This window comes from Ictidomys tridecemlineatus, chromosome 5, assembly GCF_052094955.1.
Source record: "Ictidomys tridecemlineatus isolate mIctTri1 chromosome 5, mIctTri1.hap1, whole genome shotgun sequence".
Classification (NCBI taxonomy): domain Eukaryota; kingdom Metazoa; phylum Chordata; class Mammalia; order Rodentia; family Sciuridae; genus Ictidomys; species Ictidomys tridecemlineatus.
The window spans coordinates 115,167,048-115,181,290 of NC_135481.1; the positions used below are offsets into that span (position 1 = coordinate 115,167,048).

General features: G+C 54.0%; 1 protein-coding gene across 6 annotated transcripts in view; it reads right to left on the reverse strand.

The window, feature by feature from the left end:
• Syne3 (spectrin repeat containing nuclear envelope family member 3) overlaps positions 1 to 14,243 on the reverse strand; it is an 82,638-nt gene that overhangs the window by 3,745 nt on the left and 64,650 nt on the right. For 5 of the 6 annotated variants that reach the window (XM_078050807.1, XM_078050808.1, XM_078050805.1 and 2 more), the window contains exons 14-17: positions 13,985 to 14,114; positions 12,401 to 12,562; positions 9,324 to 9,473; positions 8,681 to 8,722 (exon numbers count right to left, since the gene is read on the reverse strand). In XM_078050807.1, coding sequence (XP_077906933.1) covers positions 8,681 to 8,722; positions 9,324 to 9,473; positions 12,401 to 12,562; positions 13,985 to 14,114 — 484 coding nt within the window. The remainder of the gene's footprint in view (positions 1 to 8,680; positions 8,723 to 9,323; positions 9,474 to 12,400; positions 12,563 to 13,984; positions 14,115 to 14,243) is intronic. The other variant, XM_078050806.1, reaches the window with a different exon arrangement.

The following is a 14,243-nucleotide window of genomic DNA, read 5'->3' on the forward strand; positions in this document are numbered from 1 at the left end:
TGAAAAGACCCACAGGACATTTCCTAAACATACAGGGCCTGGCTGTAGATTTGTGGATGTTTTCACGGCCTAGGAGGGTGGGGACGAGAGTTGGTCACTCAAGACCATGAAGGCCCTCGTGGTCAAGGTGCAGTATGGCGCAGGGTCCAGCTCTGAGGGGCCTGGCAGGGTGGGTCCCAGTGTAGGCTCCACCACACCCTAGATATGTGATGTGGGCGAGTCAGTAACCTCTGGGTCTCTGTGTCCTTCTCTGCAAATCAAGGATAAAATGCCTCCCCCATCTGCTGGGCTGTGGTGCAGACTCAAAGCCAAGCACACGGCTACCACCATGAACTGAGCCAGCTCACAAGAGCCGACTATAGAACCAACCCAGGTGCCCATCAACAGGACAAAGAAAACGTGGTGTATGTGCACAGTGAGGATTGCTCAGTCACGAAGAATGAAAGTGTGGAATTTGCTGGTAAATGGATAGAACTGGAGAATATCACGCTCAGTGAAATTAGCCAAACTCAGAGAGTCAAAGGTCGTATGTGTTCCCTGAGAGGAGGAAGCTAGTGTGAAATATGGGGTAGGATGGAGGGGGGAGGAGGGACGGGATAAGGGAAGAACAGTGGGATGGATCCGACCCAACTTCCCTGTGCACCAGGGAATATATGAATGCACCACAGTGGATCTCAGCCTCATGCACATCCCAAGACACTAACAAAAAACACAAACCTGTTAACTAAATAGCAGAAAGACCAGTGAAGCAGAAGGAAGGGAACAGGGAAGGGAGGAGGGGAGGGGAAGGGGAAGTCGTGGGGATTGGATTAGAGCAAATTATATCCCATGCTTTAATAATTATGTCAAATGAATCCTAATGTTATATATGACTAAAAATAACTACTAAACAGAAAAAAAAATACTAGCTACTACTACTAGCACTGTTAGTACTGAGTCCTAGTACTATTAGTAACCACGACTTGTGCTTCTAGTTACTATTAATATTATTAGTAATAGCAGCCCTAGTCCTATTTTGTAGAATGTATCTGCTGGGTTCCTGAAGAATTAAGGGCCTGTCCTGTAGACCACCAAGTCACTGCTGCTCCCAGAAACCAGGGCGTGGTGGTGCTGAGGATGATGCTTACTGCTGCTGCTGATGATGATGATGGTAGTGATGGAGCCAGTGTTGGTGGGGCTGATGGTTGTGAAAGTAAGAGTGATGGAGGTGAGGATGGTAGTGGTAGTGATAATGACGATGATGGTGATGGTGGTGGTGGTGGTGATGGTAATGATGATGATGGTGATGGTGGTGGTGGTGATAAAGATGATGACTGTGATGATGACAACAATGTTAGTGGTGATGGTGATGATTGTGATGTTGTTGGCAATGGTGGTGATGGTGATAGTAATGGTAGTGGTGATGGTGGTGATGGTGATCGTGATGATGATAACAGTGATGTTAAGATGGTAATGGTGATGGTGGTGATGATAAAGATGGTAATGGTAATGATGATAGCAATGTCAGTAGTGATGGTGATGGTGGCAATGGTGGTGATGGTGATGATGGTGATGGTGGTGATGGTGATGGTGATCGTGGTGATGGTGATGGTGATCGTGGTGATGGTGATGATGATAGCAATGTCAGTGGTGATGGTGATGGTGATGGTGGTGGTAATGATGGTGATGGTGATGATGATGATGGTGGTGATGATGGTGATGGTGATAAAGATGGTGATGGTGATGATGATAGCAATGTTAGTGGTGATGGTGATGGTGATGGTGGTGATGGTGATGGTGGTGATGGTGGCGATGGTGATGATAGTGATGAAGACACATTGCTAAATGCAGATATTTCTGGGAGCTTCTGACCTGGACACTTCCGTCTCTCCCACTGGCCTGCTCCAGCTGTCTCTTCCAAATGATAGCACCCCACCCTTTTCCTCCAGCCTCAAATGTTTTCACTCACCAAAGCCCACAGACACTGATTCTGTGCAAACAGACTGCTCGTAGCCCACATGATGAGTAAGCCCTGGTGGCTGTGTTGATTCAGCAGTGACTTCGGGGGTGGCAGAGGGGGAGGCGTCACGCTGTGCAGCAGCTGAGCCAGCAGGAGTTCCCAGAGGAGGCCTCCCCTCCAGCAGCGGGGCTGGGTGGGACCCGGCAGGCACACGCCCTGCTTCCTCCTCGGTCCCGCTGGGCTGCCTCAGCCTGGGGAGGCCCTGACTGGACTCCTGCACATTTCATGACGACTTTGCCTGATTCAAAACTCTGACCCATCTGCGGGGAGACCACATTTTGGGGCTGCCCGCCTGGTGGACGCCACCCCCTGAAACCTGCCGTCAGTGGTTCCCAAAGGGAGGGTCTGTTTAGTTTTCCTTTCCTGTTTGCTCCTCATGCAGACCGACCCTTTGCCTATTCAGGTGGGCAGGGCTGCTCAGCTGTGCTGTTGGGGGATGCCTTTGAGGTCCAGAGTGGGTCTGTGTTCCTTCCGAGAATCATTAAAATGTGTCTTTCATTTTAAGATCACTTAAAATTTTATCTTAAAGAGCATTTTGGAATCTGGGGCTGTTGAAGGGAAGAGGTGAGCTCGAGGTGAACAGGGCTGGCAGGCAGCAGGCATCCTCTGGAGCAGACCACCCCGGCCAGCACCTATAAATACAGGGCACCCAGGTGGGGCCCTGCCCCTTCCGACTTGGACACTCTTCATCACGTTCTGGTCCTGGATGCACTGAACTGCAGCCACAGTCACTTCAGAGAGCCTGGAGGCTGCGCCCCTGCCCACATGCGGACAGGCCGGCAGTGTCCGGATGCGGGGGATTCACGCTCTCTCCTCGGGGGGCTCTGCACAGGACAGTTGGGCCGCAGGCTGTGTTTTTCCTGTCCCTTTGTTTAGGGGTTGGGGAATGAGCCTATCTGAGCTGGCCTTATAAGGCGGTTCACCTCACTGGGGGGCGGTGCCCGTGGTCCATCCAATGAGGGGTGCCCGGCCACGCCAGGCAGGGACAGTGCCCTGGGAGATGTGCGGGCACACAGCCCTCCTTCCTCTGCCTCGCCCCTTCCTTCTCTCATCTCTTCTCATCTGAGATCCGTCCCCAATCAGGCTCTGAGTCCAGGACTGGAACCAAGACCAGCGAGGGTCTGGGGTGGCCCAGGGCCCCGCAGCTTGGAAACGGGATGGTCATGACACTTTGGGGATGAATTTGGTTGGGCACAGGAACACGATGAGCTTTGCTGTAGCTGTGCTGAGTCCGAGGGTCCAGCAGGCACCTGGGCTTGGGCCTGAAGCCTGAGGAGGGACCTGGGCTGGAGAAGGACTGCTGAAGGAGCTGCCAAGGAGAGAGGCCCCTGGGGAAAGGGGGTGGGTAGAGAGCCCCAGGGGACTGAGGATGCCCCCAGAGAAGAAAGTGCCTCCAGCGCCTGACAAGTGGTCATTTCAAAAGAAGTGATAACTCCATGGGAGTCCACCACCTGAGCCAGTGATCCAGCTGCCCGGCCAAGGCTGGGCTTGTGGACATCTCACGTCCCCTGATAAGACACCTGAGGACGACCTCAGCATTGCTCCCGAGACACTGCTGCCAAGAATGCATAACCAAACCAGTCACGGGGAACAAGGGAAAGCCAAACAGAGGACGTTCCAGCCTATCTGGCCCCTGCCTGAAAAGGTCAAGGTCAAGGTCAATGAAAATTAAGAAAACCAGAGAACATCTCCAGACCAGAGGAGACCGATGAGACGGACAACCGAAGGCCGCGTGCGGTTCTGGACTGGATCCCGGACTGAGTAGAGCAGCCATGAAAGACCAAGGGGTGGGTTCAGACGAGGAGGCAGCAAGCCAATGTGCAAACCGTGGGCGCTAGCTAATAAAGGGCACTGATACTGCTTCAGTTACAGCAATGGTTCACGCTCATCGCGACATTATTAAATGGAGGGAGGGGAGCCGGGATGAGAGGAAGCAAACGGGAAGCCCGTGCCTTCTGCTGGATTTCCTATGAACCTGAAACTGCCAAGACAGACTAATAAATCAAAAAAGACTACTGAGGCAGCTTAAGAATTTTTAAAATGGGCAATGAGATGGCTCAACAGTCACAGTTCATCAACATTGAGTTCATCAACACGTTTGGGTGAATTAAAAAAGTTAAAACAGAGAGAGGGGCCAGGGTGGAGCCAAGAGGAGCGGGTGGAGGGATGTGCTGTCACCCAGTGCTGCCCAGAGGCCAGGGGAGTTGGGGACAGAGATACATCCCCTGGGTTGAGTGATGAGGTAGCTCCTGTCACCTCGCTGGGTGAAATTCAGAGGAGGGGAGGGGCAGAAGGCAGATGGGGCAATGGAAGGAGGAAGGAACAGGAAGAGCAAGTGAAGATGATACCCCGGGTCTCAGTGGTCAAAGACAAGTTTCTGCACCAATTCATTCCCAAACCACAGAAGCCCCGTTGCTTCCGGGCTCTGAAGGTAGATGGAGAGATGGCCCTGGGATAACACAGGGTGTGGTTTTAGGCCTGTCCCTGGCTTTCCTCTTTTGAAGGACAGAAATAGCATGGCCTACTACAGCCCAGCACTTTGGCTGTGACCAGGGAAAAACCAGATTTGAGCTGTCTGCAGAGTTACAAGGTGAATCTCTGAGGCCCAAAGTCAGACTGTGTTGCTGTTGCCCAGCCCCAACCTGACCCTGTGCAAGAAGATGCCAAGAGGCCACTTCCTCCCCCTGAAGAAGGCGGTCATGATGGTTATGGACCAGGTATGTGAGTGTCCATCACAGTGCCCAGCACATAGTAGGGACTTTAAAAATCACAGTTGTGAGAAAAAGCTTATCTACCACAGAAAGCCCACTAATGCTTCAAGAGATTTGATGTCACAGAATTAGAATTTCATCCCTCTAAGACACCAAGGGAAAGGTGTCACAAGGTAAGAAAATAAAAACCTCCACCAAGACGGAGCGTTTGACCGAAAAGCCTGTGCCCAGCAGGGGCACTAGGGGCTGCACCTCCGCTGTCCGGGGAGAGAGAATAAACCAAGACAAGGACATCCAGTGTCTCATCTTGGCAGAGATTGAAGGAGGGGGACAAAAACTCATTTCTAAGAGTCCAGACAGCAGGCTTGCGCTCTCACTTTGCACAATCAGTGTGACCCGAAGAGAAACACACACGGCCCACAAACAGGTGTCACGGCCATGGCAGGAGGGAGGTTGGCCTGGGTAGAGGAGGGAAGCAAACCCACACACCTCCCTGGAAGAAGTAGATTCCAACAAGGCACCCAGACCCCAGAGCTGAGAAAAATGAAGTCTCAAAAATCTATGAAATATGGTCGAGTAAATGAACTGCGGCTCTCGGGGGCCTGAGTCACTGGGTTTATGGCGAGAGCCCGTGCTGGGCTCCAGGTGGGAGGGGGCAGCTCTCTGCTCCTGCAACCCTGGTTTGCCCTGGCGAACGGCACGTGCGCCACTCTGTTCCTCAGGTAAGAGTGTGTCTGGGAGGGCGACAGCACCTCCCCAGGCCAAGGCAGGACTTCGGTTAACTCGCAGCCCACTGCAACCCTAAACGCCATTACGCTTTGTGGCTCTGAGGCTGCGGGCAGACGTCCAGTGGCACTGAGCTGGCCAGGGCAGAGGCGGCTGCAGATTAATACATCTTAATTATTCTGTTTATACAAACAAGCAGGATGAAGGCCCCACCATAGCTGGAGCTTTCAATGACTTGGGGCCCAGAGAGAGAAAAAAGTGCTCGATAATTAGCTTGGGAGCAGACTTTTGGTTTTTCTTCCCTTTGGACTAAAAATAACATATGGGATGTTTTTACACTGGCAACATTACAACCTCTGCAGATGGTGCTTATTTTCTACCTGTCAGGCCTGTGTGTGCGAGTGTGTGCAGAGTCACACACACGCTGTGCAACCCAGCACAAACCATAAGGATGCTATGGTTGGGATGGGGAGTGTCCCCAAGAGCCCATGTCTTGAAGGCTTGGTCCTCAGGGCGGCGCTGTTGGGAGATGGCGGTACCTTTAAGAGGCGGGGCCTGGGGAGAGGTCCTGTTGTTGGGGGCGTGTCCTAGGAGACTGGGGAGCCCAGCTCCCTTCCTGGCCAGGCAGATCTTGAGTATTTTGTTATGAATTATATATATAAGCCAACACAGGAAGACCAGAAGGGAAAAAAAAAGATCAAACCCCACGGAGGATTTCCCCTTTTGAAAGCCACCACTCCTGCTCGCTCTGTCCTCAGGCACAGAAGCAGGGCCCTGTCTGCAGAGGTCTCAGGTCCTCGTTTCCACAGCAACCCAGAGGCCACTACGCGCCAGTTGTTGCTGAGGACTTTGCCTTCCACTAGCTCAGTGGATTCCCTTTCTGTTCACAGGAAGATCACGGGTGACGGACTACCAAAAGGTCACACGTGCTAATGGTGGGGCCAGGATTCGAATCCAGAACATAAAGCAGAGGTTCTCCAAGTGTGGACCCTAGGCCCACAGGATCAGCACTGCCCTGTTAGAAACGCAGATTCCTGGGCCACTCCAGTCCTAATGGCTCAAAAACCCGAGGACTAGGCACAGAAATCTGTGACATGGCTGCTATATATCAGCCCGTAGGTTGCTTACTTCCTCTCGGGAGACTGAGGTCTCTCTCAAAAGCTGACCAGCACCAAAGTAAAACATGTATACCTCCCCTTATCTTAAACACAGCCCCAGGAAGTCGATCTCGTGGCCGCTCCGGCTTCCTGCTTGCCTACCCCGAGTTTTATACAAAACGGCACCCAGCATCTGCTAGGAGGAGATGAGATAAACCTCGGGATGCAAAGACCCTCGTGGCTGCTGCCGTGCAGAGCTCTCTGCCCCAGAGACGCCCCCTGTGCTGCCAGCAACCCCAGCCAGATGTGAGGCACCCTCCGACCCCTCCTTCTGCCCGCCAGGTGTAGGAGGGCAGCGGCTCTTTCCTTCGCTGACGTGGTCCCAGTGCTCAACAGAGCTCAGCCCAGTCGGCCCTCAGGGCACACAGGAGAAAGGAAGGAATGAAGGAAGGAGGATAGGCAGGGCCACCACAGTGGGGAGGACCCACACTGACACATGAAGCACAGGCCACAGGGAACTGAGCCTGCACTGGAGGGCCGGGGTCAGCCAGCCAAGTGGCACCTACCCCAAAGCCTTCAGCAAGCAATGCCTATATTCTGGGCACCATGGCCAGGCCCCAGGGGACCCACACATGACTCCTGCAGGGACCTGCCCTGGGGGCTGCATAGATGGGGCTTAAAGTGCAGGAGTTAGAGGCAGCCAGGACACCTAGTCCCTTGTCCCCGTATCCCACCAGAAGCCACTAGGTGGGGCTGTGTGGGCCACCTGCCCTTTCCGGATGTTCTTTCCTGTTTCATGAGGAGGCTGGTGTGGTTCTGAACTTGGGGAAACCAGGGCTTAGGCTCTAAGAAGCCTATCTTCCACACATCACAGCTCACACGACCGTCGACACTGATTCATGAAGTAAATAAAGTTGGCATTAACATTATACAGATGGGCCAGGTGAGCCCCAAAGCAAAGTGACTTGCTGAAGGCCCCAGAGCTGCTTGGTGTTGGGCCCAGAGCACACCCTGGTCTCATAACAGCCCTGCCCAGCCCAGGGTCACCCGCACCCTGCAGATGCTGGAGCCCAGCTGGAGCCCAGGAAGGAGTCCTGGTGTGCTCCAGGGAGGGAGAGGTCCCAGGCACCTTGGGGCTCTGTGAGCCCGGCCTGCTGGGGCCCGTGTCATCCCAGACCCTTGCTTGGCCAGAAAACAAGGGTGTGCCTCTGGAAACAGCAGCCCTGGGGACTACAGTCACACTTGGCTTTTCCAGGAGTGGAGAGACCCTCCAGAGCCCAGCAAGACGTCCCCCCAGGCATCACACAGAAGTTGAACCTGGGTGTTGGAGCCAGAGACCAGTCAGGAGTGTGGTGCCTCCGAGCACTGCAGCTCATTCACCCTTTCTGATTCCCCAGGCTTAAAGCAGAGGCAAGAAACCACTTGGAGGGCTGGGGATGTGGCTCAAGTGGTAGCGCGCTCGCCTGGCATGCGTGTGGCCCAGGTTCGATCCTCAGTACCACATACAAACAAAGATGTTGTGTCCACCAAAAAATAAAAAATAAATATTAAAAAAAAAAGAAACCACTTGGGTGTCAACAGAGGGTGAAATGAGATGTCCTGACTACAGTGGACACACATCCAGGCCCCACAGTGGATGGCCAGTGGGCATCATGTCGGGCACTGAGAACTGCTGCTTCCTCCCGTTAGTACCCCGTTCCTGCCATCGCCTGGGCCTGGAAACACCATGGGAGTGACTCTGAGCACGTCTCAGTGGGCCCCAGAGGAGAACCTGCCTGGTGGAACTGGAAGGCCCTGCTGTCCCTTCCTCCTGAGTCCTCCTGAGCCCCACCCGCCCCTCTACCACCAAGGTGGGCACCCGGGCCAGGTTCCTGGGACTACCCTGGTTTACACCTGCGGTCACAGTCATCATTAGGAGCACCTTGTCACTCCCCAGAGTGCCCTGGTCCTGGATGGCAAGCTCCAGGGTCCCTTCTCCACCAGGTGTCTGTCATGGCAAAGTGCCCTTCACACCCCTGCAGCCACTCCCCGAGCCTGGAGCTTCTGGAAAGCAGAGACCCCACAGAGCCTTCCAGAAAGCCCAGGGGTCCTGCCCCAGCTCCCCAGATGCCTGCTCTGCAGCCCCAGAGCAGATGGCAGACACGTACCTTTTGGAATCCAGTGGGGTCCCCGGGAGAACTCAGCGTCTGCTGTTTTAGGAAGGAGAGGAGGGGGGGAAACAGGTGAGGTGAGCGGAACGCAAGTCCCAATAGGGCCTGCGCTGGGCTATCTGTGTGTGGGGGGCTTCCCTAAGGCCGCTGGTCGCCTGCTCGGCCCTGCCACGGGGGATTCTGTTTAATGAGCTTTTTAACACACTTGGGCCTGGCCTGCAGGCATGGTCTGGGGAGGCCCTGCCGGGCTGGCTGGGACACTGGCACCTGGCTGGGGCTGGGCTGACACCTAGTGGCAGAAAAACCTGCAGAGCCAGGTTTTGGCTTCTAGGGGCCTCAGCTCCCCTCTGAACGGGGCCAGGGTCACTCCAGCAGCCGTGGCTGTTGCTGAATGGGGTGACGCAGACAGAGCTCTCAGCACGGTAGGCAACCGTGAGGCCGTTGCCATGGTTACCGGGAGGCCAGCCTCATGGCAAGAGAGGATGGCCAAAGGAGATGACCTAAGTCAAGTGTCCCTCCCCGACCCCAGCTGGGACGTGGAGGTGCAGGACAGAACACAGGCAGGCTACTGGCCCAGTGAGGCTGGGCGCAGCTGTGGTCCCTCCCTGGGTCCCGACACCTGAGCATCCTCAGCACCTACCAGCAGGTGGCTGGAGTCCTTGAGCTTGGACTTGTACAGCATCCAGCGGTAACGCAGATCCTCCAGCTCGTCCGAGGTGCCCCTGGCTGGCCCAAGACGAAGGAGGTTCTCGAATAGATGCTGACCCGTGGGCACTCGAGCCTCTAGCTCCTAGGGCAGAGGGCAGCATCATGGTGAGGCTTCTGATGGCCCAGACCGCCCACCCCCCTGGTAAGGGCAGGCTGACTGAATTGCCCTCCACAGAGAGGCCCCCGGGGAGGGGAGCACAGAACCAGTAACGTGGGACTCTCATGTGCAAGTGCAAGCCAAGGCCCAGCAACTGCTCTCTGGAATGTTACAGAAAGACCTCCTGTGTGCAAGGGCAGCTGGACTGCCAGCCACTGTGGTCACTTGGCCTGCCATCCTAGGACCAGGTCCTAAAAGGGCTTGTCAGAGGAGTCGCCATGGTTACAAAGGTCACCCCGTGGAACGTGCCTTTCCATCGGCAGGATTTCGTTCGGCAGTTGGTGCTGGAGGGAGCCAGTTTTTCTATCAAAATTGAGTGCAAAGGACAAACCTCTTCACTCTCAGGACTCCTGAGAGGCCGTGTGATGCAGGGGAGGGACTGGGGCAGGAGCCTGGGTTTAAATCCTGGTTCTGGACCCTGATCGTGCCCCATCTTGTTAGCTGTGCAGTATGCGACCATTTGCATCGATGCTCAGAGCCTGCTAGAATGTGAGTTGGACAAGAGCAAAAGGGTCTCGAGGGTGGAACTAAGAGCCATTTCTGATATGGTTGGAATTGGGGGCGGGGGTGGGAAGTGAGGAGTGGCCAAATCTGAGGTAGGAGGGAAGGGCTTCCTGGTGATGGTCAACTGGATAATTGGGAACAAACCTGCACTGAGGACATGATATTAAAGACATTTTTAAAACCATCAAAGGCTTAGCGAAAGAGTGAGGCACATCAGGTCAAAACTTAGGCAAGGAGAACTGGGGGTACAGCTCAGGGGCAGAGCCCTGACCCAGCACATGCGAAGCCCCAGGATCAACCTCTAGCACCGCAAGAAACCAGAAACCCAAAACAACACGAAAGGAACCTCAGAGAAGCAAGCCTGTGTTAGGCCTGTGTTCACCCTTAGGATATCCTCCAATCTGGAAGAAACGGCTGTGAGGCAGGTCTGGTTTGGCAACCTCCTCACGGGGTAGGGAGGCGGAGGTCAGACTCTGGGCTGCGTGGAGGTGGACAGAACAACTCCCCCTCTAGCTGACGCCTACGGGCTTCACCCTCAGAGCAAAGGTGAGCCAGCAGTAAATCTGGGCCTGGTGGAGACTGGCCGCCCAGCTCCAGGTCATCTTGTAATCCAGGGACCTGCAAGCCTTGGACTTGGGTTCAGTGTCCCAGAATGACTCAGCCTCCTTCTCAGCAGGAACAACCACAGAAAAGCCCTCTCTGGAGGAAGAGGGTATCCTAGATCTCAAGTTACTCTAACACATATTTTGTCCACCACCACATTCAGCACAGAATACACACAGCCTCACACAAATACAAGGCACTAAGGAGAAGAAGCAGCAGAAATAAGACACATCAGAACCATTCCTAAGATACTTTGGGATATTGATGTTATTAGACATATTATAAAACAGCTATGTTTACTGTGTTCAAAGAATTAAAAGACTAGTGTAAACATTTGAGCAAGGATCTGGAAGCTAGCTAGGAAATATGACCCAGCAAATTGTTGAAAGAACCAAATAGAAGTTCTAGAGTTGATCATTAAAATAACAAAAGTTACACTCAATCGACATGTGTAATAGCTAAAGAGAGAATCAGTAAACTGGAAGACAGATCAGAAAAAATATTCAGAATGCAACATGAAGAGACAAAAAGACAGAAAATACACAGAGAAGCCAAGAGACATGAAGCACAGAGTGAGAAGAAATAATATACGTGTAAATGACATGAGAGAAGGAGAGAAAAATGCACTAAAGCAGACTCAATGTTTTAAGAGATAGTGTCAGAGAATATTCCAGAAAGATCCTAAATCATAGAGTCAGGTGTTCAAATGAATCCCATAAAGGATTAAAAGATAACAACGTCAGACTCCAGCATGTCATAGTGAGATTTCATAAAAGGAAGAGAAGAGGCAAGCTGGGGTCTGGTGAGAAAGGCCTAGCATGATGACCTTGGGGTCTGAACTTGTTCCGAAATGTTTCCATTAAGTGGACAAGGTCACTCTTGTCCCCGTGGTTCTGGAGGGTCATTCTGGCTGCAGAATGAACCATGACCTGGGAAGGGTCCCAACAGGGAGAAGGGAGATCATCTGGGAAGTTAGTTCTTCAATCAAGGTGAAAAATAGTGCCTAAACCAAGGCACTCGCAGTAAAAACAGAGCCTTCCAAGGAGGCGGAACCAAGGAGGATTTGGTGACTACTAGGGTCTGAATTCTTGCCCCTCCCCAAATTCATGTTGAAACTTTACTGCCATTGTAACAAGAGAACTGAGATGACTGGGCCATGAGGGGGAGTTAACATCACCCCCCTTCCTGGCCTAGGCCTCCGAGGGCATGGCCTGCTCCCACTGTCCCCTCCGACCTGCCTCTGCCATGGGAAGCCCGGGCTGCCCCACAGGAGGATAAGATGTGTGGTCCATGTCACTCTCTTCCCCACCAGCCTGCTGACCTCCAGAATTAGAGGCACTTGGTTGACCTACATCTGACAGCAGACAGGCGAGGGAGCCCAGCCCTTGGCCTTCTGAACGGGCAGGAGCCAGGCTGAGCTCAGGGTCTGAATATGAGTTAAATACACAGCTGCTGTTTTCAGCTGCAAGCTGTTGGGGTTGTGTGTTACACAGCAATTACTAACTGATACAGGCGCCTAGAGACAAGGGCTGATATTCTTATTCCCAAGTAAGGAATAAGAAAAGGAGGCTGAGTGAAGGAAAGCAAGGAAAAGCTCTAAAATATCTGAATCCAAAAAGTTTAAGGAGCTTTAATTCTACACAAGGGAGAACTGCTCACAAATGACTGTCAGTGCTCCCTGTTAGAGCAAACACACCTACGGGGTGCAAAGCCCACGGGCAAGGGGTGGCTTCTTGGGCACAAACCTGCAGCTTCGTCTCTCTGGTCCTCAAGTCCTTGGCGGTGCTGGTTCTCATGGCAATGGTTCGAACCAGCTTGGAGTTTTCTACCTGGAGCCACTGCTCAAAGTTCCTCAGGAGCTGGGGGAAATCTTCATGGCTGCCTCCGTCTTCCTCCAGCAGGTCGGCCTGCAGGAACACACAGGGCCAGAGCCGTGGGGGTGAAGGAGGACCACTGGACACGTGGGCCTGGACGCGACTGAGGCAGCAGTGGGGGACGAGGACAGGGAGAGGCCTGAGGGGAGGATCTCTACTCAACATGGCTACATCTAGGTCAGGAGCATGCCTCAGTGTCACCTCTTCGTTCCTAGTGCAAGTCACCGTCACCTCTTACCAGGACCGCTATCCAGCAGTCACCCTTCTACCACTCGTGAACCCTGTGGCTGTGACCAGAGTGATCAGTATAGAGCACGAGACACCTTCCATATGTGGTGTCGCCTCGTGCCTCCCTGATGTGGCCTGAGGGCCTCGGGCTGTGGCTATTGTGGCCTCCGAAGGCCAAGCTGCCGCTCCTCTCTGAGCCGGAGCCTGCAGGCGTGTCTTAGCCCCTGGACCTGGGCTGCCTCCCTCTGGGTCTGCGCACGCACAGTGCCCCCTGTTTGGGGCGCCTCTCTCCCTCCTCTCTCACTCCCACTCAGCCTCCAGGGCCCATGCTCCCAGGAGGGCTCTCCTGCCCCAGGTCTGGGTCAGGTCCACTCCAACACAAACTCATGGCATCGGCCCCTCTGCCCACATCTGCACAGTTTTGTAAGCTCATTTAACTGCCCATGGACCTGTCTTGCTCCTCAAACTGCACTAGAAAGCAGCATGGAGCCTGCTGGCGATGCAGACCGTGGGCCCCAACCAGGCTGCTGGATTGTAATCAGGTGCACGTCCCAGTCGCAAAAGCTCTGAGTTGCTCTCTAAGCCAATCCTCGGAGCACCGTGGCACTGAATAAATGTGTTTGGGTGGATGAAGGAAGGAGTGGGAGAATGAATAATTGGATTTTCTTTTTCTTTTTTGGGATGGGGTCTCACTGTGTCGGTCTTGCACTCCTGGGCTCAGGGGACCCCCTGCTTCCGCCTCCACCTAGCTGGAGCAGGTGTGATCACTGCACTGGGCTTTGATGGATTGTTCTTGAAAAACAAGGAATAACGTTCTCTTCCACATGGCTCAGTGGTTTAAAGGCAGAAAGAGAAAGTGCTGATGATACCATGTTAGTTCTTTTCAAAAATACACAGCCAAGGCACAAAGATACCCCCTTCTCCTGTGATCTCAGGTCTAAATCCAAGGCCAGCAGGAAGTCTGTGACCTTGTCACTGTCCTCCCTGCTGGGGAACCATCTAGGGATTCAGAGAGGGAAGGACCAGTCTGGCCCAGGGTTGCCCGCCACCTACCTGAGGCCCTCTCTGCAGCAGGCATCCTTGCTCTTGGGGCCACAGCAGGGACAAGTGAGATGGAATGTGGCCAAGGCCTGGGAGCTGAGCCCGGGGTCCCAGGCAGGGAGGGTGCCATGCTGCAGACCCCACCCCACCCGGCACTTGGCCCTTCTCCCTGCTAGACACACTCACCCCACGACGGTGCCTGGGAACGGGGTCCATGGGGTTGATGAGGTACCCAGACTTCGGGATGTTGTTGGTGAAGACCAGCTTCTTCCCGGTGTCCACCTCTGTACTCTGCAGCTGCTGGCTTCTGATGAGGCTGGGAAGACAAACAACCCCTCAAGGTGGTGCCGTGATGGGGACCCATCGGGGCACTGGAGAAGTAACAGCCCTGGGCCTCAAGGGTGGCAGGACACTTCTGGGTTTCCCATCAGCAATGAGCCAGCAG